This window comes from Carcharodon carcharias, chromosome 5 (genome assembly GCF_017639515.1).
Source record: "Carcharodon carcharias isolate sCarCar2 chromosome 5, sCarCar2.pri, whole genome shotgun sequence".
In the NCBI taxonomy this organism is placed as follows: Eukaryota; Metazoa; Chordata; class Chondrichthyes; order Lamniformes; family Lamnidae; genus Carcharodon; species Carcharodon carcharias.
In genome coordinates, this window is record NC_054471.1 from 129,951,382 (window position 1) to 129,975,878 (window position 24,497).

Sequence of the window (24,497 nt, forward strand, 5' to 3'; positions counted from 1 at the left end):
TTTCCTTTTTGCCTGTCCTTCCTAAATATTGAATACCCTTGGATATTCAGTTCCCACCCTTGGTCACCCTGAAGCCATGTCTCTGTAATCGCAATCATATTGTGCCCGTTTACATCTATTTGTGCTGTTAATTCATCTACCTTATTGCAAATGCTCCATGCATTCAGATACAGTGCCTTTAGACTTGCCTTTTTATTCATTGTTTTTTGTACTAAGGCTCTATTTGCTGCTAGCCCTTGTTTCCTCTGCCTTCTACTTTTGCTTTTCACTTTTCTGACTTTCATTTCTGTCTTTGTTTCCCTCTCTTGTGTCTCCCCATTGAGGTTCCCATCCCCTGCCATTCTAGTTTAAACCCTCCCCCACAGTACTAGCAACTACCCCTGTGAGGATATTGGTCCTGGTCCAGCTGGGGTGCAACCGTCCAACTTGTTGAGGTCCCATCTTCCCCAGAATCAGTCCCAATGCCTCAGAAATCTAAATCCCTCCCTCCTACACCATCTCTCCAGCCACGCATTCATCCAGTCTATTCTCCTATTCCTGATCTTGCTAGCACGTGGCAATGGGAGTAATCCTGATATTACCTTTGAGGTCCTGCTTTTTAGTTTATTACCTAGCTCTCTATATATTCTGCTTGCAGTACCTCATCCCTCTTTTTCCTTATCTCGATGATACCGATATGGACCACAACCTCTGGCTGTTCATCCTCTCCCCTCAGAATGTCCTGCAGCCGCTCAGTGACATCCTTGACCCTGGCACCAGGGAGGCAACATACTATCCTGGTGCCACATCTATGGCTGCAGAAATATCCGTCTGTTCCCCTTACCATAGAATACCCTATCAATATTAATCTCCTACTCCCCACCCCACCCCCACTTGCCGTGCAGCAACTGAGCCACTCATGGTGTCATGGACTTAGCTTTTGCTGCATTCCCCTGAGAAACCATCTCCCCAGCAGTATCCAAAATGGAAAATTTATTAGAGAGGGAAATGGACCCAGGGGCCTCCTGCACAACCTGCCTTGTGCCCTAACTCTGGCATTCACCGATTCCCTTTCTGCCTATGTACTCTTTACCTGTGGCCTGACCACCTCACTGTACGTGCTATCCATGATGATCTCAGCCCTGCAGATGCTCCACAGTGACTCCAGCTGCTGCTCCAGATCCAAAACGTGGATTTCAAGTGTCTGCAACTCGAGACACTTCCTGCATATGGTCATCATGGACACTGGAAATATCCCTGACTTCCCACGTGGCACAGGAAGAGCATTCCACATGACCGAGCTGTCCTGCCATGACTAACCCTTAAAATACTCCATTTACTTTTTCTTCTCTAGTTTAGAGAAAATTAAGGACAGTAGAAATTCTTCCTGAGGAAAGGTAGAAAATGAAAGGATCACCTCCTTCCCTCTTCTCACTCACTCACAGCACTCCATGCAGATAAGGCAGCACTGTAGATGGCCTGCTTTTATTTTCCCTGAATCTAGCTTTTGCAAACCTGTTTAAGCCAGTTATCCAATTAACTCACTGCAAGCAGAACCTGAATGAGCCCTGTTTTAAAGCTTGACAAAAACTCAGCTTCTCCCAACCCAAGGAGCAACTTGTAGTTAATTGTTTAATTAAAGAAAGACGAGACTATAGATTGAAATTAACCCTTAAAACTCCCTCACTCACCAAACTCCAACTGAAGCACTCAAATGCAGTCCAAGACAGCACTCAATGCAGACTATCACTACATTATTGTTGTTGACTACTCTGAAAATAAATCAGCCTTTATTTTAAAAAAAACTTAGTTTAATTTAATTACTTTTCTTCCTGAGGTATCTGGGATGCTTCCATTATTCGCCATTATAATTATTTTTCTTTAATAATATTCTGTAATTGCTTGTAATCTGGTCCATTCATATGTGCAAAAAAAAACATTCATTTGAAGATTGCATGAATTAAATTTGAAAAGGTAAAACAAAAAGCACTAACAGGTGTGATGGGTTTGTGGTATTGTCTGTCCTAGTGCCTGGGGCCACCTCCAATCCACTCCCAGGGGGCCCGAATCTCTCCCTGACACCCTCATCGTGGAACTTAGGCCTGACAAGGCACTTTCTGCCATTGTGTGTCTGCTGAGTCTGCTGAGAGCAAAGAAAAGCCAAAGAGTGCAGAGAGCATGGATGCACACAACTCACAAGTACTGCAGCCACTAGAGTCATTTAGCTACATGTGCCAGATAAGTTATGCATGACATGTGCCAGATAAGTTATGCATGTTCCTAAAGTTTTGTTAAGGGGTATTATATTTCAAAATTGGGCATTTCTTTCCATTTTAAACAGAACAACAGTTCCTAACTTTCTGTTGAGGGCCACAACCCCCAACCAAAATTTTCCTGACATAATCATCGCCCTTGGCTGAGGAATGATGATAACTTGTCCATTAATGTAATCTCCTGGCCTGGCTACATCATCTACCATTTGCCTTGCCAAGGTGGGAGTTATTACCAGGTCACATCTTGGCCTGACCCCATGCTCCTCTGGTATCTCAACTTGCTCCACCCCTCACAACTCTCTTTCAAAATCATCACTCTCTACTGCCTGTCAAGTAGGACGAAAATTGTCTCACCAACATAATTTCACTGCTTTCCTACCTCTGCTTCCGTTTCAAACAACATCTCATCCTCCGTGATTTCAACCTCCATCTCAATTCATTATGTTCTCTGTCCTCTGAGTTTATTTCCGTCTTATTCTCCCTAAACCTCTGCCACCAAACTTCCCAATCCATATTCACAGCCAGCTTGATGACCTTGCCAACCTGGTCTCACTACACCTATAGTTTCAATTATGGATAAGGCCATCTCTGATCATTACTTTATTATTTACCATCCGCATTCCCCCTACCACAGCCCAACACTCCCTCCTTCTGAAACATCCCAGGAAAAAAACTATTCCCCAAATGACTTGCAACAGCACTTTTAAAATCCGAACAATCTAACTCTGATTCTCTGTTTGCCACAATGTTCCTGCAACTACAGATTTACTTAACTACACCCTCACTTCAACCTTGATGCTCCAGCCCCCAATGAAACCATTGCTCTCTTACCTTGGCCGATACAATCTCCATCTCCTTAAATCCAAGGGTTCCAGGCTTAAAGGAATATGGCGGATATCTGGTTTAGCCATCTACCACCGATTCTGGCTGGATTAAAACACTATCGGGACCTGCTCTCGTCTACTACATCTGCTCACCGTTCCAAGATTACCCTGGAATGCAAAGATAACCCATGGCTTCTTTTCTCGACTGCAGACCCTCTTCTTAGACCCCCCCTCCTCCCTCACCTCCAACAAAAAGTGCAAGGTGCTCATGAACCTCATTGTCACTAAGATCAAGATCATCCAATCAGCTGCCTGTCATAGAACTATAGAAAAGTTATGGCACAGAAAGAGGCCATTCACCCCATCCTATATGTGCCAGTTGAAAAATAAAAAAATGAAAAACTAGCTGTCCATTCTAATCCCACCTTGCAGCACCCAGTCTGTAGCCTTGAGAGTTACAGCACTTTAGGTGCAGGTCTAGGTTACTTTTAAATGGGTTGAGGGTTTCTGCCTCCACCACTAAACCAGGCAGTGAATTCCAAACACTCACCACCCTCTGGGTGAGGAAGCTTTTCCTCATGTCCCCTCTAATTTTTCTACCAATCACCTTAAATCTGTGCCTGCGGTAATTGACCTCTCCGCTAAGGGAAAAAGGGCATCCCTGTCTACTCTATTTAGGTCCCTCATAATCTTGTATCCCTTAATCAGGTCACCCCTCAGCCCCCTCAGTTCCAAGGAAAACAAGCCCAGCCTACCCAATCTGTCCTCATAGCTGCAATTTTCAAACACTGGCAACATTCTTGTAAATCTCTCTACTCTCTCCAGAGCAATTATGTCCTTCCTGTAATGTGGCAACCAGAACTGTACACAAAATTCCAGCTGTGGCCTATCCAGCATTTTATACAGCTCCATCATTGCATTCCTGCTTTTATATTCTACATCTCGTCCAATAAAGGAAAGCATTCCATATGCCTTATCACCTTAGCCACCTGTCCTGCCACCTTCAGGGACCTGTGGACATGCAATCCTCAAAAAGTTCGATTAAGTTAGTAAGACATGACCTTCCACTAACAAAGCCATGCTGACTATCCCTGATTAATCCATTCCTTTCTAAGTGACAGTTTATCCTGTCTCTCAGAAATGATTCTAATAATTTTCCACCATCGAAGTCAGACTGACAGGCCTATAATTGTTTGGCCTATTCCTCGCACTCTTTTTAAATAATGGTACCACGTTCACAGACATCCAATCCTCTGGGTATCTTGCCTGTATCTAGTGAGGATTGAAAAATGACCCTCAGAGCATCCTCTATTTCTTCCCTGGCTTCCTTTAACAACCTGGGATACAATCCATCCAACCCTGTGATTTATCCATCTCCAAGGATGTCAGTCCTTCCTGTACTTTTTTTTTTATTCATTCATGAGATGTAGGTTTCGCTGGCTGGGCCAGCATTTATTGCCCATCCCTAGTTGCCCTTGAGAAGATGGTGGTGAGCTGCCTTCTTGAACTGCTGCAGTGAAGAAACGGCGATATATTTCCAAGTCAGGATGTTGAGAGACTTGGTGGGGAACTTCCAGGTGGTGGTGTTCCCATCTATCTGCTGCCCTTGTCCTTCTAGATGGTAATGGTCTTGGGTTTGGAAGGTGCTGTCGAAGGAGCCTTGGTGAATTCCTACATTGCATCTTGTAGGTGGTGTACATTGCTGCTACTGTGTGTCGGCGGTGGAGGGAGTGAATGTTTGTGGATGTGGTGCCAATCAAACGGGCTGCTTTATCCTAAATGGTGCCAAGCTTCTTGAGTATTGTGGGAGCTGCACTCATTCAGGCAAGTGGGGGGTATTCTATCACACTCCTGACTTGTGCCTTGTAGATGGTGAACAGGCTTTGGGGAGTCAGGAGGTGGGTTACTCGTCGCAGGATTCCTAGCCTCTGTCCTGCTCTCGTAGCCACAGTATTTACATGGCTAGTCCTGTTCAGTTTCTAGTTAATGATAACCCCCAGGACGTTGATAGTGGGGGATTCTGTGATGGTAATGCCATTGAACAACAAGGGCGATGGTTTGATTCTCTCTTGTTGGAGATGGTCATTGCCTGGCGCGAATGTTACTTGCCACTTGCCAGCTGAAGCCTGGATATTGTCCAGGTCTTGCTGCATTTGGACATGGATTGCTTCAGTATCTGAGTCATCACGAGTGGTGCTGAACATTGTGCAATCATCAGCAAACATCCCCACTTCTGACCATTCAATGGAAGGAATTCATTGATGAAGCAACTGAAGATGGTTGTGCCGAGGACATTACCCTGAGGAACGCCTGCGGTAATGTCCAGGAGCTGAATGACTGACCTCCAACAACCACAACCATCTTCCTTTGTGCTAAATTTGATTCCAACCAGTGGAGAGTTTTCCCCCTGATACCATTGAGTCCAGTTTTGCTAGGGCTCCTTGATGCCACACTCTGTCAAATGCTGCCTTGATATCAAGCGAAGTCACTCTCACCTCCCCTAGAGAGTTCAGCTCTTTATTCCATGTTTGAACCGGTGCTGTGATGAGCTCAGGAGCTGAGTGGTCTGGCAAAACCGAAACTGGACATCAATGAGCAGGTTATTACTAAGCAAGTGCCACATGAAAGCAGTGTTGATGACCCCTTCTATTTACTTTACTGATGATGGAGAATAAACTGCTGAGGCTTTAATTGGCTGGGTTGAACTTGTCCTGCTTTTTATATACAGGACTTACCTGGGCAATTTTCCACATAGCCAGGTAGATGCCACTGTTGTAGCTGTAGAGGGAAAAGCTTGGCTACGGGCGCGGCAAGTTCTGGAGTACAAGTCTTCAGTACTATTGCCGGAATATTGTCAGGGCCCATAGCCTTTACAGCATCCAATGCCTTCAGCCATTTTTTGATATCACATGGAGTGAATTGAATTGCCTGAAGACTGGTATCTATGATGCTTGGGACCTCTGGAGGAAGCCAAGATGGCTCATCCACTCAGTACTTGTGGCTGAAGATCGTAGCAAATGCTTCAGCCTTATCTTTTGCACTGATGTGCTGAGCTCCTCTATCATTGAGGATGGGGATATTTGTGGAGCCTCCTCCTCCAATATGTTGTTTATTTGTCCACCAACATTCACAACTGGATGACTGCAGAGCTTCGATCTGATCCGTTGGTTGTGGGATTGCTTAGCTCTATCATTTGCTGCTTATGCTGTTTGGATGCAAGTAGTCCTGTGTTATAGCTTCAGCAGGGTGACACCTCATTTTTATGTATGCCTGGTGCTGCTCCTGGCATGCCCTCCTGCATTCTTCATTGAACCAGGGTTGACCCTCATGCTTCCTCCAAGTGGTGTTCAACATGGAGGAGCATTGATTCATCAGCTGAGAGAGGGCAGTACTTGGTAATCAGCAGGAGGTTTCCTTGCCCATCTTTTACCTGATGCCATGAGGCTACATGGGGTCCGGAGTCAATGTTGAGGACTCCCAGGGCAATTCCCTCCCGACTGTAGACCACTGTCCTGCCAGTGAGACAAGACATACCTGGGGATGATGATCGTGGTGTCTGGGACAAGGTATGATTCAGTGAGGATGACTATGTCAAGCTGTTGCTTGACTGTGAGACAGCTGTCCCAATTTTGGCACTAGCCCCCAGATGTTAGTAAGAAGAACTTTGTAGGGTTGACAGGCCTGAAATTTCCGTTGTCTTTTTAGGTGCCTAGGTCAATGTCAGGTGGTCCGTCTGGTTTCATTCCTTTTTTGTGACTTTGTAGCAGTTTGATACAACTGAGTGGCTTGCATTTTAAGAGTCAACCATATTGCTGTGGGTCTGGAGTCACATATAGGCCAGACCCGATAAGGACAGATTTCTTTCCCTAAAGGACATTAGTGAACCAGATGGGTTTTTACAACAATCGACAATGGTTTCGTGGTCATCATCAGACTTTTAACATCAGGTTTTTATTGAATTCAAATCCTACCATCTGCCGTGGCGGGATTAGAACCCCGGTCCCCAGAGCTTACCCTGGGTCTCTGGATTACTAGAACATAAACAAAAGTACCTGGAAAAACTCAGCAGGTCTGACAGCATCTGCGGAGAGGGATACAGTTGACGTTTCGAGTCCGTATGACCCTTGTTCAGAACTAAGACATATAGAAATAAAATGAAATGTAAGCTAGTAAAATGGGGTGGGACAGGAGAGCTTGATAGGAGGCTAGTGATACGTGGAGGCCAAGAAGAGACTGCCGAAGATGTCATGGACAAAAGGACAAAGGGGTGTTGATGGTGGTGATATTATCTAAAAGATGTGCTAATGGGGACATTAAGGGAAGCAAGCAAGTGGCAGATGGCCCTAGTGCGGGTGGGATGGGGGGAAGGGATCAATTTGGGCTAAAAGATGGAGATGAAACAATAGATCGAAATAAATTTAAAAATAGGAAGAAAGAGAAAAAAATAGCTGTAAAAAAAAAAGGATAAATTATTGGAAAAGGGGGTATAGGAAAGGGGGTGGGAATGGAGGAGAGAGTTCATGATCTGAAATTGTTGAACTCAGTATTAAGTCCAGAAGCCTGTAGAGTGCCTAATCGGAAGCTGTTCCTCCAGTTTGCGTTGAGCTTCACTGGAACATTGCAGCAGGCCAAGGACAGACATGTGGGCATGAGAGCAGGGTGGTGTGTTGAAATGGCAAGCGACATGGAGGTCTGGGTCATGCTTGCGGACAGACTGAAGGTGTTCTGCAAAGCGGAATCATTGGGAGCAGTGAATGTCGTAGAGTGGGTGCTCGTTGCTCCCAATGCGGTCTCTTCTACATTGGAGAGACCAAACGCAGACAGGGTGACCACTTTGAGATCTTTTAGATAACATCACCACCGTCAACACCCCTTTGTCCTTTTGTCTATGACACCTTTGGCAGTCTCTTCTTGGCCTCCACCTATCACTGGCCCCCTGTCAAGCTTTCCTGTCCCACCCCCTTCTACCAGCTTATATTTCATCTCTTTTCTTAGTTCTGATGAAGGGTCATACAGACTCGAAACATCAACTGTATCCCTCTCCGCAGATGCTGTCAGACCTGCTGAGTTTTTCCAGGTATTTTTGTTTTTGTTCTAGATTTCCAGCACCCACAGTATTTTGTTTTTATCTCTGGGTTACTAGTCCAGCGACAGTACACCATTACCTTCCGATGCTTCGCCTCTCACTATGCTTATTGTACCTAATGTTTCACACTCCTTTTTAATTAGAATATCTTCATCATCCCTCTCCTTAGTGTAGACAGAAACAAAATACTCATTTAGAACCCTGCCCACATCTTCAGCATCATGGCACGTTACCGTATACATCTCTGATAGGCCCTACAGTTTCCTTCGTTACTCTTTTGCTCTTAATGTACTGGTAAAAATCATTGGGTTTTCTTTGATTTTTCCTGGCAATATTTTTTTGTATCCTCTCTTTATTTTCCTAATTGCTTTTTTTACTTCACCCCTGTACTTTCCATATTCTTCCATGCTTTCTATAGTATTAAGTTTTTGTGACTGTCATAAGCTTGCTTTTTATGCTTTATCTTAGATTGTATGTTTCTAGATAACCAAAGGGCTCTACATTTGGCAGTACCACCCTTTTTTCTTTGTGGGAACACCTCTGCACTGTGCCGGTAGAATCTCACTTTTGAATGCCTCCCACTGGCCTGTCACTGATTTCCCTTCAAGTAGCTATAACCAGTCCACTATAATAAACTTGGAGTGCAGGGTAGGTTTCTTGTAAGAAACAGTAAACTTTACTTACAGAGCTCCTGATGAAGCTACATGCTAGTACCAAGACCAAGGTTAGAAAGCTCCGCCTCTAAGATTACCCATGCTAAGGCTGATTTGTCTGTACAGTCACATGATCCCCATAACATTATGAAAGGTTTTACTTACAATTACTACATCCACTTTTGCAAGATCACTTGTCAGCTTCATAAAATTTGTCTTTCCCCTATTTAGAACTTTTACTCCTGTTTCTAACTGTATTATGGCCACTATCTCCAAAATGGTCACCAGCTGCTACTTCATCCACTTGCCCAGCTTCATTTCCTAAGACTAAATCTAGAATTGCAACCCCTCTCATTGGGTTAAAAAAGCTCTCTTGAATGCAGTTAAGAATTTTGTGCCCCTTAAGTCTATTACATTGTTTGTGTCCCAGTTGATATTAGAGTAGTTGAAGTCCCCAACTATTATTGCCCTATTATTGTTTTTGCACACAGAAATTTGCCTACATAGTTGTTCTTCTATCTCCCTCTCACTATTTGAAGGTCTATAGCACACTCCTAGTGGTGTGGCTTCTGAACCCAACCTATGTAGCCTCACTTGATGCTTCATTTAGTATATCATCCCTTCTCACAGCTGTAGTTGATTCTTTAACCAATAATGCTATACCCCCATCTTTTTTAGCCCCTCTCTATCCTGCATGAAAACCCTATATCGAGGGATGTTGAGCTGTCATCTTTGCCCTTTAAGCCAAATTTCTGTAATAGCAATGATATCATGCTGCCATGTGTCTATATGTGCCTCATCTTTTTCTAATTTACCTCCTATCTTCCATAAGCCTTTTCTGAACTCAACCCTGTCCACGAGGCCTACCTTCTGCTCCCCAGATCTTGTTCCCACTAAAATGCTGACCACCCAACTTCCCTTCCTGGTACATTCCCATGTTAGCGAATATTTTTAACGGTTCTCTCTCTTCAGGTGCTTCCCACCTCTCCTTTAAATATTTTGTCATCACCCCCCTCCTCAAAAAAACACTTGATTCCACCATCCTTGAAAACTATCATCCCATCTCAACCTTTCTTTCCTCTCCAAAGTCTTTGAACCTATTTTCGCCTCTCAAATCCATTCCCATCTTTCCCAGAACTCTGTGTTTAAATCTTTCCAATCGGGTTTTCGCTCCTGCCACAGTACCAAAACAGCTCTTACCAAAGACACAGATGACATCCTACCTGACTGTAACAAAGATCTGTGCTTCTATTCTTATCTGTCCAATCATGCAATGGCTTCTCTCCTGCCCCACAACATTACCTCTGGTGTTCCCCAAGGATCTATCTTTGGCCTGCTCCTATTTTCCAACTACATGCTGCCTTTCAGCAACCCCATCTAAAACACAATGTCAGCTTTCATTAGTGCGCTGATACCCAGCCCTACCTCCTCACAACCTCTCACAACTCCTTCATAGTTGCTAAGTTGTTAGACTACTTATCCAACATCCAGTATTGGATAAACAGAAATTTCCTCCAATTAAATATTGGAAAGACTGAAGCCATTGTTTTTGGTCCTTGCTCCAAACTCCATTCCCCAACTACTGCCTCTCACTGGCAACAGTCTGAGTTTAAGCCAGTCTGTTCGCAGCTTTGGTATCACTTTTGATCCCAAGATAAGTTTCTGATCTCATTTGCGCAGCCATTGAGATCACCTATTTCCACCTCCATAACAATGCCCACTTTGTCCGTGTTTCAGCTCATCTGCTGCTGAACCCCTAATTCATGCCTTCATTACCTCTAGACTACTCCAATGCACTCCCACATTCTACCCTCCATAAGCTTGAGGTCATCCAAAACTCTGCTGCCTGTGTCTTAACTCGCAGCAAGTCCCTTTCACCAATCGCCCCTGTGCTCACTGACGTACATTGGCTCCTGGTTAAGCAACACTTTGATTTTAAAATTCTCGTCTGTGTTTTCAAATCTCTCCATAGCCTTGTTGCTCCCATTTTCTGTAATCTCCTACAGCCCCACAACCCTCAGATATCTGCACTCCTCTAATCCTGACCTCTTGGGTATCCCCAATTTTAATTTCTCCAGCATTGGTGGCCGTGTCTTCAGTTGCTAGGCCCTGATTTCTGGAATTCCCTCCATATACTTCTCTGCCTCTGTTCCTGGCTTCCCTCCTTTAAGACACGTATTAAAACCCCTTTGGCCAAGCTTCTGATCATCTAACGGAATAACACCTCTGTGGCTCTGTGTCATGCTTTGTTTTACAATGCTTCTGTGAATAGCTTTGGGATGTTTTCTTACATTAAAAACACTATAAGTTGTTTTTGTTATTGATAATCCCAGGAAAATTGAGATGTGTCAAGGTGAAAATCATTGTTCTATTTTAATAGAACTTTTTGTGTGATAATCCTTGCGCTGAAGAGCAAGAAACAAAGATGTAATGCTTTATGTCAGTTTGCTTAAATCAGCCAATCAATGAACATCCAGCAACTCCTAGTGCAACAAGAAATATGTTGGCTCGAAATGGCCCTGAACAGTTCAGATCTATACATACCACAACAGTAAGTGAAAATGTAGAGCAAATCCATGGCTACAACATTTAGAAATTATCAAGACCTTTGCTGGTTCTTAAAGAGCTATTCACTTAGTCCCATTCGAAAAACAGCTGACGTTCATAAGATAGCCTTATTGGAAAACTATTTTGCAAAATTTATGGAGTGGAAGTAAAATACAAGAGGGAACTGAGGATGTTTGTCAAAAGTATAGATGTAGAAATAGGGCACTAAATTGGATAGCCCCCAAAATTGGGCATGTGAATCATGATGCATGATTAACCCAAGCTTGTTCTCTACCCCAGAGGGTTATGGATTTTTCATCATTTAATATACTTAAGGCTGAGAAAGACAGATTTTTAGTCTCCCAGGGATTCAAGGGATACGAGGAGCAGGCTGGAAAGTGGAGTTGAGGCAGACGATCAGCCATGATAGTATTGAATGGCAAGGCAGGTCCACTCTTGATCCTATTTTTTGAGGCCCTAAAATCTCAGCCTTTTGCCATGCAAGGCCAGCTAGCTGCAGATACCAATGTTCCCAGCAGCTTTCAGGAACTTACAGGAGTTCAACAATTTGTCCTCCTACAGGTTACTAAGATTGCTGACGCAGCTTCCCAGGAGAATGGCAGTGACTCCATGGAGCACGAGCCTGCTGTCCTCTGCCAGACTGATAGCACTTGTGCTTGCACCTCTGTCACTCCATCCTTTGCTGTTGCCTGTCAGCCAACCAGATATGCTTCTGCCACCCATGCTGAGGTGGTGTAGTCCAAAGCCAGCTTTTCTCGGGACATGGTTGGAGGAAGACATCCTGCAAGACCATCCACAGTGTTCCTCTGTGAAAGTCTACATTCTTCCATCAGCCATGCTGCAGCTACTGGAGTAGCAGTGCATATTTGCAGCAAGACAAGCAAAGACGCATGCAATTCAAAGGGAATGCGTAACACGAGTATTGCATGGAGTATTGGATGATTTGTTGGATAAAGTTAGCATGGAATGATTGTTTTCTGGTGGCTTTAATTTCACGATTGTCACCAAGAGGGTGCTGTGATGGTCAGTTGCAGAAGGATGATAAAGTGTGGAACTGTTCAATAGCAGGAAAATGGGGCTTTATTCAAGGGAATCAGTTGAATGTTGTGCTCACAGGCATGCCATCCAAAATGTATATGTACCAGCTGCCTCCTTTGCTTCCTGTTTTTCGCCTGCCTCTCCTTCCTCCCCTACTTTCTTCTTTTACTGAGGTGCTATGCGTGAGAGCAAGAGCTGTGCCCTCATGATGGCCAGATTGTAGAGGATGCAGCAGACCACAATAAATCAGGACACCCACTCCAAAAAGTATTGGAGGGCTCCTCCAACAGGATTGAGGTAGCTAAACTGCTACTTCAACACGAAAATCGTTTTGTGAGCGTGGCTCTCATTATAAGAAACTCAAGGTGAAGTTGGATTACGGAGGGAAATCAAGAGCCAGATATAGAGTGGATAGACCTTGTCACACAGCAGTCATCCTCTAGTTTGATGTGTTGGCTGAAAGATTGATGGATAGCAGAAATGCAGGATGAACACATCATGACTACTGCCAGGATAGTGGGTGTTCACCAGCATGATGTGCTGAGCATGTTTGCACACCAATTACATATTGAGTGAATGGTAACCTCAATGGTTTCAGCACATCTCACCATTGAGATGTGGACTGAGCAAAATCATATATTTGGAGTCAGTGGTACGCTGCACTATGGGGAAGCCTGCTTTCTTGGCACAACAATAACACTCCTCCTGCTGCTCTCAGTTCAAAGGTGAAATCCCCTTTCTTAGCATGCAAAGCCTCTCTCAACTCAGTGATAGACATCGCAATAGATAGCAAACAGCAAGATGTTAGCTATGTCACCTATTCCAACCTGGAAGGATGTCAACATGAAAAAATTCGTGGCCATGATCTCCTTCATGGACGCTGATGGTGATGGTCCTCTACCTGCTCTGAGGCTGCAGGTCTGGTTCCAAATGGTGGCAGAATTTTGTACTCACTTCCTTGGTGAATTGCAGACACTGAACAGACTGCTTCCTGGCTTAGGTGGAGGTACATCAAAAGTAGGAACAAGATAGACCATACAGCTCCTTGAGTCTACTCGCCATTCAATACAAATATGGCTGATCTTCTGCCTCAACTCTACTTTTCTGCCTGCTCCCCGTATCCCTTGATTCCCTGAGAACTCAAAAATCTATCTATCCCAACCTTGAATATACTCAATGTTGGAGCATCCACAGTCCTCTGGGTTTGAAAATTCCAATTCTGAGTGAAGAAATTTCTACTTTTATCAGCCCAAAATGATCAGCTCCTTATCCTGAGATTCCCTAACCAGGAGAACCAACCACTTATGTCTACCCTGTCAAGCCCCTTCAGAATCTCAAGTTTCAATGAGATCACTTGTCATTCTAAACTCAGAGAGCATAGGCGCTATGTACTCAGCCAACAATCTTAGGAGAGTCCTCTCATCCCAGGTACCAATGTAGTGAACCTTCACTCTACCGCCACCAAGACAGGTATATCTTTCCTTAGATATGGAGACCAAAACTGCACACAGTATTCCAGATGCAGTCTCGCCAAAGCTGTATTCAATTGTGGCAAAACTTTCTTAATCTTGTACTTCAGTCTCCGTTCAATAAAGGCATGCATGCCATTTTCCTTTCTAATTGCTTGCTAACCCTGCATGCTAACTTCATTTTCCTTGTATGAGTACATACAAGTCTCTCTTAAAAATACTCTGTTTTTTCATTCTTATTGCAAAGTAAACAAGCTCGCACTTCCCTTAAGATACTCCATCTTAAACCCTGTTGACTGCTGAATTATGCTGTCTATATCCCTTTTCAGCCTTTTTTTTCCTACTCACAGCTTACTTTCCCACCTAGCTTTGTATCACCAGCCTAGGAGGTCATTGAATATCTTGCAGTACAATGTCTGTGTCCTTTTGATGACACCACGACTGCTGATCCCCTCTGCCTACTCAAACATGCCATTTGCTCTCTTACAGGACTCTGTTTCAGCCGAAGATCAGGAAGAAAACCTCCTGCCTCTTGGCCACACTGTCTATTAGCACCTCAAGGGAGGGATTGGTAAATCTGGGGTCCAGTTATAGCTGCCACTTGCCTTTTTAAAGGGCCCACAGGACCGAGTCCCACTTTAAGCTGCTCTGGCTCCTCTGATTCAGAGCCAAACCCACTCCATGGTCAATCAGTCATTTAAATTTGCAAATTGCATCGCATCCATGATACGAATGCATTGGCGCCCAGGATCCCAATGCAAGATGAAAATCCGGCCCACATGTGTAATACATATTATCTGTGCTAGTGAGTTTATCTGGTAGTAATCAATACCAATTATGTTGGCAAAAGATTACTTAGGCTGAAGTGGTCAAGGCTTAACTTTCTGTGGCATATTTAGTTCATAGTTACCGCACAATTACAGCAGCTTCCTGCCGTTCAATTGATGAGGCAGGCCGTGATATGGGCCAGAATTTTCAGCTTGGTGAGTGGGGGTGGGACCCGCTTGCCGAGGCATAAAATGATGGCGCCCTGACATCACCGTGCGTCATTTAGATTCCCAGTTCAGCAGGCGTGCAGCCAAGTCGGCTGTGCACCCGCTGAACTGCCAAAGGCTTATTAAGGCTGTTTAAATATCAATTAAAGTAATAAACTGAGCTGCCCATCCAACCTTAAGGTTGGCGGGCAAACGAAGAGCCCAGGAGGTCTTTGCATTTTTCATGGAACTTCATCCACGAGTGGGATGAAGTTTCATGAAGGGTTTATAAATTAAATAAATTTTTTCATTAATGTTCATTGACATGTCCCAGCTCATGTGACACTGTCACATGAGGGGATGTCTTAAAATTTTTTCTTTATTTAAATTTTTAAAACTTAAACTAATATCCCTGAGGCACAGATTTCTGCACTCTTTTGCAAGCATGCACAAAAGAGCGCAGGCTCTGACTCAGGGAACCCCCTGCCAGCCCTCACAGGGAGCACTCAGCACTTTCAGGCGCACATCACGCTGGTCAGGCCTCAATTGGCCCTCCCACGTAAAATGGCAGTGCAGACCCAATTGGGGGCATCAATTGGGTCCACAGCCATCCCCGCACAACCCCCCACCCCCCCCAAAAAAAACAGGGGGAAATTCTCCCCATGGTGTTTTTGCAAGTTTAACAGCAGAGCAGTATAACTCATACAGAAATTTTTAAATAAAAACATAAAAATTTACATTTTTAAACTTGCATCTTCCCTTGCCTGAAGTGGTGCCATTTGCACATGAATAATGGCAAGTGCCATTAGCTTCAATGTTAATTTGACAGCAAGTTCTAGCCCAATGTATCATTTTAGGCAGATCACATTATGTATAAGGCACACTTTGTCAGTTAATCTTCCAAAGAAAAGAAAATGAGGGCATCACTAAAAGATGATAATGTTATACTAGATACAGAGCCTGTGTAGATGAAATGTGAAATTGTAAGATTTTATAACTCTGTTTTTAGAAAATTGTCCCTACTGTGTATTTCCAAACAAATGGCTTGTGTTTGCAAATCTGAAGATAAACTGCATGAAAAATGCATTAGCATCCATTCATGCACTAGGACATAAGTGTATTATTATTCAACAGCACAATAGTTTTTTTAATCAGAAAATGCAGTTGCAATGGCAAAAGATGGGGTTAAGGTCAGATGGCAAAGCTTTGTGGCACTAACAGTAATTGAACAGCCATAAGCCAAGCATGTGAGCAGAAAAGTAACTATACTTCATTATCTACTTTAGATTCAGCAGACTTTCTGTTTTAGAGAATTTGCTGTTTCTGCACACTATGATGAAACAAAGTACCATTCCAGTAATTTAATCCCGAATATTATTGATTTTTGACAGACGATAATCAGTCATGTACGATTGCAGTTGGATACCTTGTATTCTATTTTTTATATTCAGTAACTTATGTATTGGTATTCATGTTGTACTCAAGTTAGTATAAAAATGTAGCATGTACTTGATGTAGACATTCGTTATATCAAAGTATTTTCTAATTTTGAAATACTCTTTTAATCCATAAATTTATTTTATTCCTTGTAGCTCACCATCCATTCTATAGTATATAGATTACTTCTAGTTCTCATTCCTTTGACCTTTGGTTTAAATCCTGTTTTACTTTTCTAAATTAAAGCTGAGTGCAACAAATTAAATATGAATGTAATTAATCTGTAATTATCTTAAAAGTCCCATCTCTAGCTGTATTAAATTGTTCATTGTGTGTAATGTGTATAAAGCATCACTGTCTGTGATTTGTTGAATTTTAAATACATGTAGCCTGTAAACTACGGCTATATTCCTTATATTTCCACACTAAGTGATGCTGTAATTATTCTATGTTATAGACTGACATTATTCTCCTACTTTCCTACTTCTCCTTCCGGTTATGTATCTGGAGTTCATATCCTTCCTTCTGAATGGTATAATTGTGCAGTTACAGCCTATTCTGTAATTTGATATACAATGAACTATGGAGAAAGTATAAATTATTTTAATCTATCGTGTAAAAAGATCATTTTTCCTAATATTACTGTGGGATACTGTGAAACAGGTTTGTAGGGGTTGTGTGTGTGACTAATTTAATTAAACTAAAGACAGTCAGACTGCAAAATTTAAATCATCAAAGGGGATAGGTATGAAAGCAGGCATTTGAAATGGAAATGGGTGACCTAAGATGAGAGCCCAGGAGATATAGCATGAATGGAAATTTGCATTAGGAGATAATTGAGGAGTGAATTGTTAGCTGTTGAATTTCAAAGAGGCGTAACAGAAAGTTTTGCAACTGGTAAAAATCATAAATAAATAAGGCAAGGTTATTAAGTTTATTTTTCCCAAAAGTGCTGGCCATAATGACAACATGAAAGATTTTTATATTCTGGGAAAAGTAACTTCCAAAGAAAGTTTAGAACAATGGGCTTACATTGTTCTAAATATATTTAAAATATATTTAAGAGAAGATTGAAAGCTGTACAAGGTGAGCGACTATGAGATCTTGGTGGGAGGAGGGGCGTGGTGGGAGGGGTGCGGTACAGTGTGAAGACAAACCTGTGAAAAGCAGCCTCTAGCCACCCCAGAGAAGTGCTTGCTCACTCTAGAAAGCAAAGTTTTGTTTTAGCCTTGGATTTCCATTGTCAAGTGAACAGGAGAGGAAAGCCCTATGAAATAGCTTCCTTATAGTAACAGTGGGTGCCTTGCTTGATGTTTTATAGATTAAGAATCTATTTGAACTGTTGCCTGGAAAAGGGTGTTTATTTGGGAGTCTTGCTAAGTAGAAATCTTTTAGAAAATGTTATAAGACTAAATTTAACCGTGTAACTGTAACCTTGTGTGTTTAAGTTTTCTTTCCTTTTGTGAATGTTTTAATTTAATATTTAAAATCTCCAAAAGTGGTAGTGGAACATTTACTCCTGACTTCAGTGCACATATCTTCTCGTAATAAAAAATACAAATTGCACATTGTTGTGATAGCTTGGCCAAAATTCCCTTTGGGATTTGGTCAGCCTAGCAATTAACAATGCCATATCATTAGAATTATTAGGAACTAGAGATGGTTTAAGTAAGTTATATTTGTATTTGTGGATGTTAGGAATGTGTTTTAGTTTTCAGTTTAAGTTAAAACAAACACAAGGTAGAAAAACTGTGCAGTTGCCTAGTGACAGGGGTCCAAAGAGAGGGACCCACAGAGACAGAGAAAACAGAAAAATAGCTTTAGTTCTGTTGAAACCAGGATCCAAGAGGAGCTGGACAGGAGAGGGAACTGCAGAAAGCAGATTTCCCATAAGAACAGGAGAAGGTCCCAGAAACCAGGGAGTGGGACAAAAAAAAGTCTCAAGAAGACCTTCTAGTCAAAGGAAAAGAACAGGAATCTGCAAAAGGTCCTGTTATGTGAAACTAAGAGTGAGGAGTAGAGGAAGGCTCCAAGCTTAAAGGGAGAAAGCTGCAGAACATAGACTTAAAGCAAAATAGGCTTGCAACAGGCCAGATGATCCAAGGGAACAGCCAAAGGTTGGTGAGTGCTTACTATGGGCATGTGAAGCAGTGGTGTTCTGTTGGCATGGCTGAGTATCTGAGAGAGTGTGTGTGGATGAAAGCTTGAATGCACGTGGCGAGGAACAGTGGGAGGAGAGATCAAAACCCTGGAGGTGGACCCTTGTAGAAGGTGTCTGAGAGAAAGCAACATTTGGGAGAAGATTCCAAAGTGCGTTCTTCAAGAGTGGAGATTGGAGACTCTTGTGTGATAGATTTCAGAGAGAGCAGTTGGCTCACCATGTCACAAGCATCTGAGGGAAGTTGATGGGAGACCCACAGCATCTGTTTGTTGTGGCATTTGTCACTTAGAATGGGGTGCATCTGATCACAGGTCATCTATTGGTTTACATGGACTTTGTACTTACTGTAAACATTAGAGCATTAGATAGGTCTTGTAACTTGTGTAATCCTTAGTTTATCAGCTGACTCCTGTGACTCTGTTTAGTAGTTGCTCTCCACCTTCCTAAACAAAAAATAAAAGTTAGGATCTGACAAGCTGGGTCCTACCCTGGGATCAATCCTGTCCACTAGTAACATCAACTGGGATCATAACACCATTTATAAAAATGTCAACATTGTTTGGAATTTTCTATTAATTGCTGTGGAAATAAAGCACAAGCTGATCAAAAACCAACGAAAGCAATGATATGGCATTTTCAATCTCTTATGATTTAAAAAGATGGTTATTAACCAAACTTTTCAAATTATCTGTCTGACTCAATACTTGAAGCGCAACCCATATAGTTTAAGATTATATTTTGTGTTTTGAAGAATATTTGAAATGTAAGAAAAGATGAAGGGAAGTCATTTAAGTGTTGCTGAAGAAATACTTTTTTGTCAAAGCTTTTTGTCTTGCACTTGTCAGGACAAGAATATCAAATGTAAAGGGATTCATAATTTATACTGTATGAGAAGAGAGTGCTGATTGGTTGGCAAGTGGAGTCTGATTGATAGAGGTGTTGCCATAGAGAGTGCACCCGTTGATAGTGACTGACAGTTAACTGCCAAGCAATGCTTGCAATTTAAACCATGCAGCTTGACTCTGATTGGTCAAGGCATTGCCCAGAGGAATGAACCAGCAAATGACTCACTTATTTTGTTTAGCTGAAACAGGTGCAGTGTGTTTACATATTCTTTCTGTCTGCAAAGAACAGGCCCTGTATATTAATGTATGTAGCTTCCAGTCCATGCAAATGCACCACAGTGAGCCCGACTGACAAATTTAAATTGGTTGTCAGTGTAATTCTTATCACACTGAGGATTATTCAGTAAATGCTATCCAATCGCAGAATCACATCTGATGTTGGACACTGTGTTTTGAGTTGTGCAAACACGTGGTGGTCAGGTACAGTCTGTACCTTGCCCATTGCAAACAGTGGATGGAACATGTTGTTTGATACGATCTGCCAGTCTTTAGGATGTACAGCCTACATACCTAGAATAACACTGGCAATAAAATTCTTATACCAAATTACTCATTTGTGTGATAGACAGAACCTCTTTTGGCTTGTGGTAGGCCATGGTAGAGAAAACCCTGGGTCCACAGTCTACCGCATGCCTACTTTCACTGGTCAATATATGCATTGGGATTCTTACAGTTCCACATGCTATAAAATTAGCCTTATCGGCAATCTCGCCCAAGCCATTTGCTCACCATGCAAGCTTGATGCCAAATAGGGTGCATCAAACCTATCCTGCGGGATAATGGCTACCCTGATCAGATCATTTTGCGCTGTATATTGCACAAACTCATGAACGGGCCTAAAGCCATTGCTTTCGGCTGTGAAAAGTGCCCAGTCCACCTCAGATTACCCTGGGTATCTCAGAAATTTGAGCAACAGGTGAATCTAGCTGTTTCACACTGCTACTAAGCAGTAGCAACACAAGTAGTATTCACCACTAACAGGATGCTGCCGTCAAGCCAAAAAGACGTCCTGCCTATCACAGAAATGAGTAATGTAGTATATGAATTTCAGTGCTAATGTGGTGTTATGTAGGCCATACATCCCAAAGACCTGCAGATCCTATCAAACAGCATGTCCCTTTCTGCTGTTTGCAATGGGCAAGGTATGGACCATACCCAACCAGCCCGTACTTGCAAAACTCAAAACCCAATGTCCAACATTAGATGTGATTCTGCGATAGCACAACATTTACTAAATAATCCTTGGTGCACTAAGAACAATGCTGACGACCAATTTAAGATTGTCAGTCGGGCTCACAGTGTGGTGCATTTGTGTGTACTGGAAACTACATATTATTAATACATGGGGCCTGTTCTTTGCAGACAGAAAAAACATGTACTAACATTGAGCATGTTTCAGCTAAACAAAATAAGTGACAGTCATTTGCTGGTTCATTCCTCAGGGCAATACCTTGACAAATCAGAGTCAAGCTGCCTGGTTTAAATTTCAAACAGTGCTTGGCAGTTAACTGTCAGTCACCAACTGATGCATTTTCCATGGCAACTCCCCTACCAATCAGAGTCCACTTGCCAACCAGAGTCTACTTGCCAACCTATCAGCACTATCTTCTCATATAGCTTAATTGTTGTTCTGTTTACATTTGTTATTCTTGCAAATTGTCCTGATGAGTGCAAAACGAAAAGGTGGAGAGCTCTCTTTTTCTGGCCATAGAGGTCCAAAATGGAGTCTGTGGCACATGTAGTGCATGCCCATTAAAAGTACACAAGAGAATGCAGATCATGATGTCAATCAGCTTTAACATTGACGTGATGCCAGTGCTGCCATTTTGGACCTCATGCTCCACGTAATGCCCTCTCTTAATCATGTTTAACAGCAAAAAGGACCTGTTCCACCAGTGCCATCTGAAATGATTATCAGTTACTTTCAGGTTTCTGAGTGATTTCTCGTGGCTGTTGCTATGATTGTATTAGTGTTTGGTGTTTTCTACAGTTCTTTAAAGTTGCTAGCATCTACAATGAGTGGTGTCAGCTGCTGACATATGTATTGTACTAGGCATGTTTCCTTTGGAATAAAGCATGACTGGGAAAATTTGCAGAACACACAGCAGGGGGAAAACTGCTAGAAGAGGGGAAAGAATAATGGTGAAGAAGGGCTCTCAACAGGAGGCTATCTTCAACCATGTTGTTCAAGGAGCTATTTTCTTACCTGAACCTAAGCAAGGAATAATGTGTCAGATGTCTGTACTTCAGTAAGGATGTCCTCACTGAGATCTGCCAGCTGCTGCAGTCACAACAGTAACCTTGGAGTAGGACAAGGACCTCATTGCCAGTGGTTTGAAGGTGAGAGCAGCCATGAACTTTAATGCTTCGGGCTCCTTCCAGGCTGAAGCTGGAAATATTAGTAACAGGTTATCCTTTGACGGCATGGCTCATGATGTCAGTGCACAACTCACTAAGTTGTGAAGAGGATGTAATGAGGCTACAAAGTTACATGGATAGGTTAAGTGAGTGGGCCAAGATCCAGCAAATGGAGTATAATGTGGGCAAATGTGAAATCATTGATTTTGGCAGGGAAAATAAAAAAAGCTTATCTAAATGGTGAGAGATTGCAGAACTCTGAGATTCAGAGGGATCTGGGTGTCCTAATGCATGGATCACAAAAGGTTAGTATGAAGGTAAAGCAGGTAATTAGGAAAACTCATAGAATGTTATCATTTATTGTGAGGGGAATTGATTACAGAAAGTAGGGAGGCTATGCTTCAGTTGTAAGGGCATTGGTGAGATCACATCTGGAGTACTGTATTGGTCTCCTTATCTAAAAAAGATGTAAATGCACTAGAAGCAGTTCAGAGAAGGTTTACTAGACTGATAGGAAGGGCCGAGTTATCTTATGAAGGAAAGGCTGGAAGTTAAGGCTGTATCCACTGGAATTTAGAAGAGTAAGAGGTGACTTAATTGAAAGCTTTAAGATCCTGAGGGGTTTTGACAGGGCGGATGTGGAGAGGATGTTTCCTTTTGTGGGAGAATCTAGAACTAAGGGTTACTGTTTAAAAATAAGGGTTCACTCATTTAGGACAGAGACGAGGAGAAATTTTTTCTGAGGGTTGCGAGTCTTTCGAACTCTTCCTCAAAAGGTAGTGGAAGCAGAGCTTTTGAATATTTTTAAGGCAGAGCTAGATAGATTATTGATTAACAAGGGGTGAAAGGTTACCAGGGGTAGACAGAAATGTGGGGCTGAAGTTACATTCAAATCAGCCATGATCTTATTGAATTGTGGAGCAGGCTCAAGGGGCTGAGTGGCCTACTCCCACTCCTAATTCATGTGGTCATGTATCAGTATATTCTCTCATATATGCGCAGCATGATACACCAAAAGGCATGCTTCCTCATGAAATAAGATGGTGCAAACCATTGGTGTGCTGGAACACTGTTTCCACGATCTGTACTTTTCTGAACAAACCCTGCACTACTTGACAGAGCGGGTGTCAAGATTCACAGTTTCCTGCTTTTTCCTGCACAAGCTCGTCATTACAAGAGCACAGCTCTTACCTCCAACTATACAGTGAACAGCTGAAGAGCAGGAAGAGGAAGCGAGGAGACAACCTTTGACAGCCCCTTTCTGGCTAAGCTGTCTGTGAACACCCTATCAAACTGTGATGCAAGTAACAAACCCCAATTCTCCATTTAACAACTATGGAGCACAGATTGGTCATGAAAGAGTGCTTTGTTAACAAGAGTATTAAAGTTGGGAATTTGGTGCAAGTGTGAATTTGCTGCAGAAGTTAGATAGATCAATTACTAATAAAATTAAAATAATTCAATTAAAATATTTTAACTAATCAAATAAATAAGGTTGAACAGTCATGGCAGGGCAGATGGGTGCCATAACTACAGCATATGGGAGTTGGCAATCCTAGTCCCTGTGCCTTTTTTAAATGTGGTATAAATTAATTTTTTTGTAATAGCAAGTACGTAGTAAGATCGGATAGGGACTGACCACAACTCATTTGTGGTTTCTTTAGTCTTCAGTTTTCACTTTTGAATTTATTTACAGTATCTTGTAGATGGCTATAGCATATTTTTTCATAAATTACAAGTATATCGTGATATTTAAAGCAGCAGTATAATGTACTGTACCCCTATATTAAATACCAGTAGTGATAAGGGAAAAAAAGTGAATTTGAAGTTATTTGCCATATTTTCATAACCCTTTGCAATTAAGAAAGTGGTGCTTTTTTATTTTCAGAGAAAATATCATGGTGTTTTAATCCCAATTATCTGCTTCAGCTGTCAGAATAATTTTCAATTTCTTTCATTTTTGATTATATAGGAGGAAGCAATCCATGGATTTCACGTTAGCAGTTACCTGGAATTTATGCAAAATTTGGAACAATCCTACAGAACTACTATATTGACAGAAATGGAGAACATTAAATCATAAATAGTGAAAACAGTTTAAAAATTAAAGAGTTATTTACTACCTACTAGCCCTACCATGTTTAATTCTTATTTATGTTACATTCTCATCATGGTAATAATGGAATTGTTTCACAATATCTTATTTGAACAAATGAAGTAATTGTGTTACGGATTGCATGGGTAAGTTAATTACACGTGCAATAAATACGACTTCCCATTGAATGAAAAGCATGTTAAACAGCAGAGTTTTGAATAGAACTACATAATGAGTAAAATTAAACTTCAAAACCAAGCTTACATTGTCTGGAACCTGCTGCCCTAATAAAAGATTCCACAAAATGATGGTATAACACCCCTCTTTATTAATGGTGATTTTTCTACTGGTATTACAATAGCTCTCTTGCTTAAGTGTAGGGAATATAAATGATGTTCCCACGTCTCTCTATTCCTTGCAGATTTCAACTGCAAGTCACAGGTGATACAGGGTGCCTGTATGGTGGGCTATTTAAAGAACATGCAAATAAGAGAAATATATCAACCAACAGATTTTCCATATTTTGTACTTTGGCAATAATGGACACCAGGGACATCAGTGCAAATGGTTGTCCTTCTGTATGATTAGTGCTTAATTAAATCAAATTATGAATTGTTATTGTTTTTCACAATTCATAAATTAACTATCTTCTCTTCAAGTTCCCAATGTTGTATTTC

At 42.0% G+C, this 24,497-nt stretch overlaps 1 protein-coding gene across 5 annotated transcripts in view; it reads left to right on the forward strand.

Annotated features, from left to right (window-relative positions):
• tbc1d32 (TBC1 domain family, member 32) overlaps nucleotides 1–24,120 on the forward strand; it is a 418,366-nt gene extending 394,246 nt beyond the window's left edge. For all 5 annotated transcript variants that reach the window (XM_041187465.1, XM_041187463.1, XM_041187466.1 and 2 more), the window contains one exon: nucleotides 23,698–24,120. In XM_041187465.1, coding sequence (XP_041043399.1) covers nucleotides 23,698–23,808 — 111 coding nt within the window. In that variant the 3' untranslated portion in view covers nucleotides 23,809–24,120. The remainder of the gene's footprint in view (nucleotides 1–23,697) is intronic.
• Nucleotides 24,121–24,497: the final 377 nt, after the last annotated feature.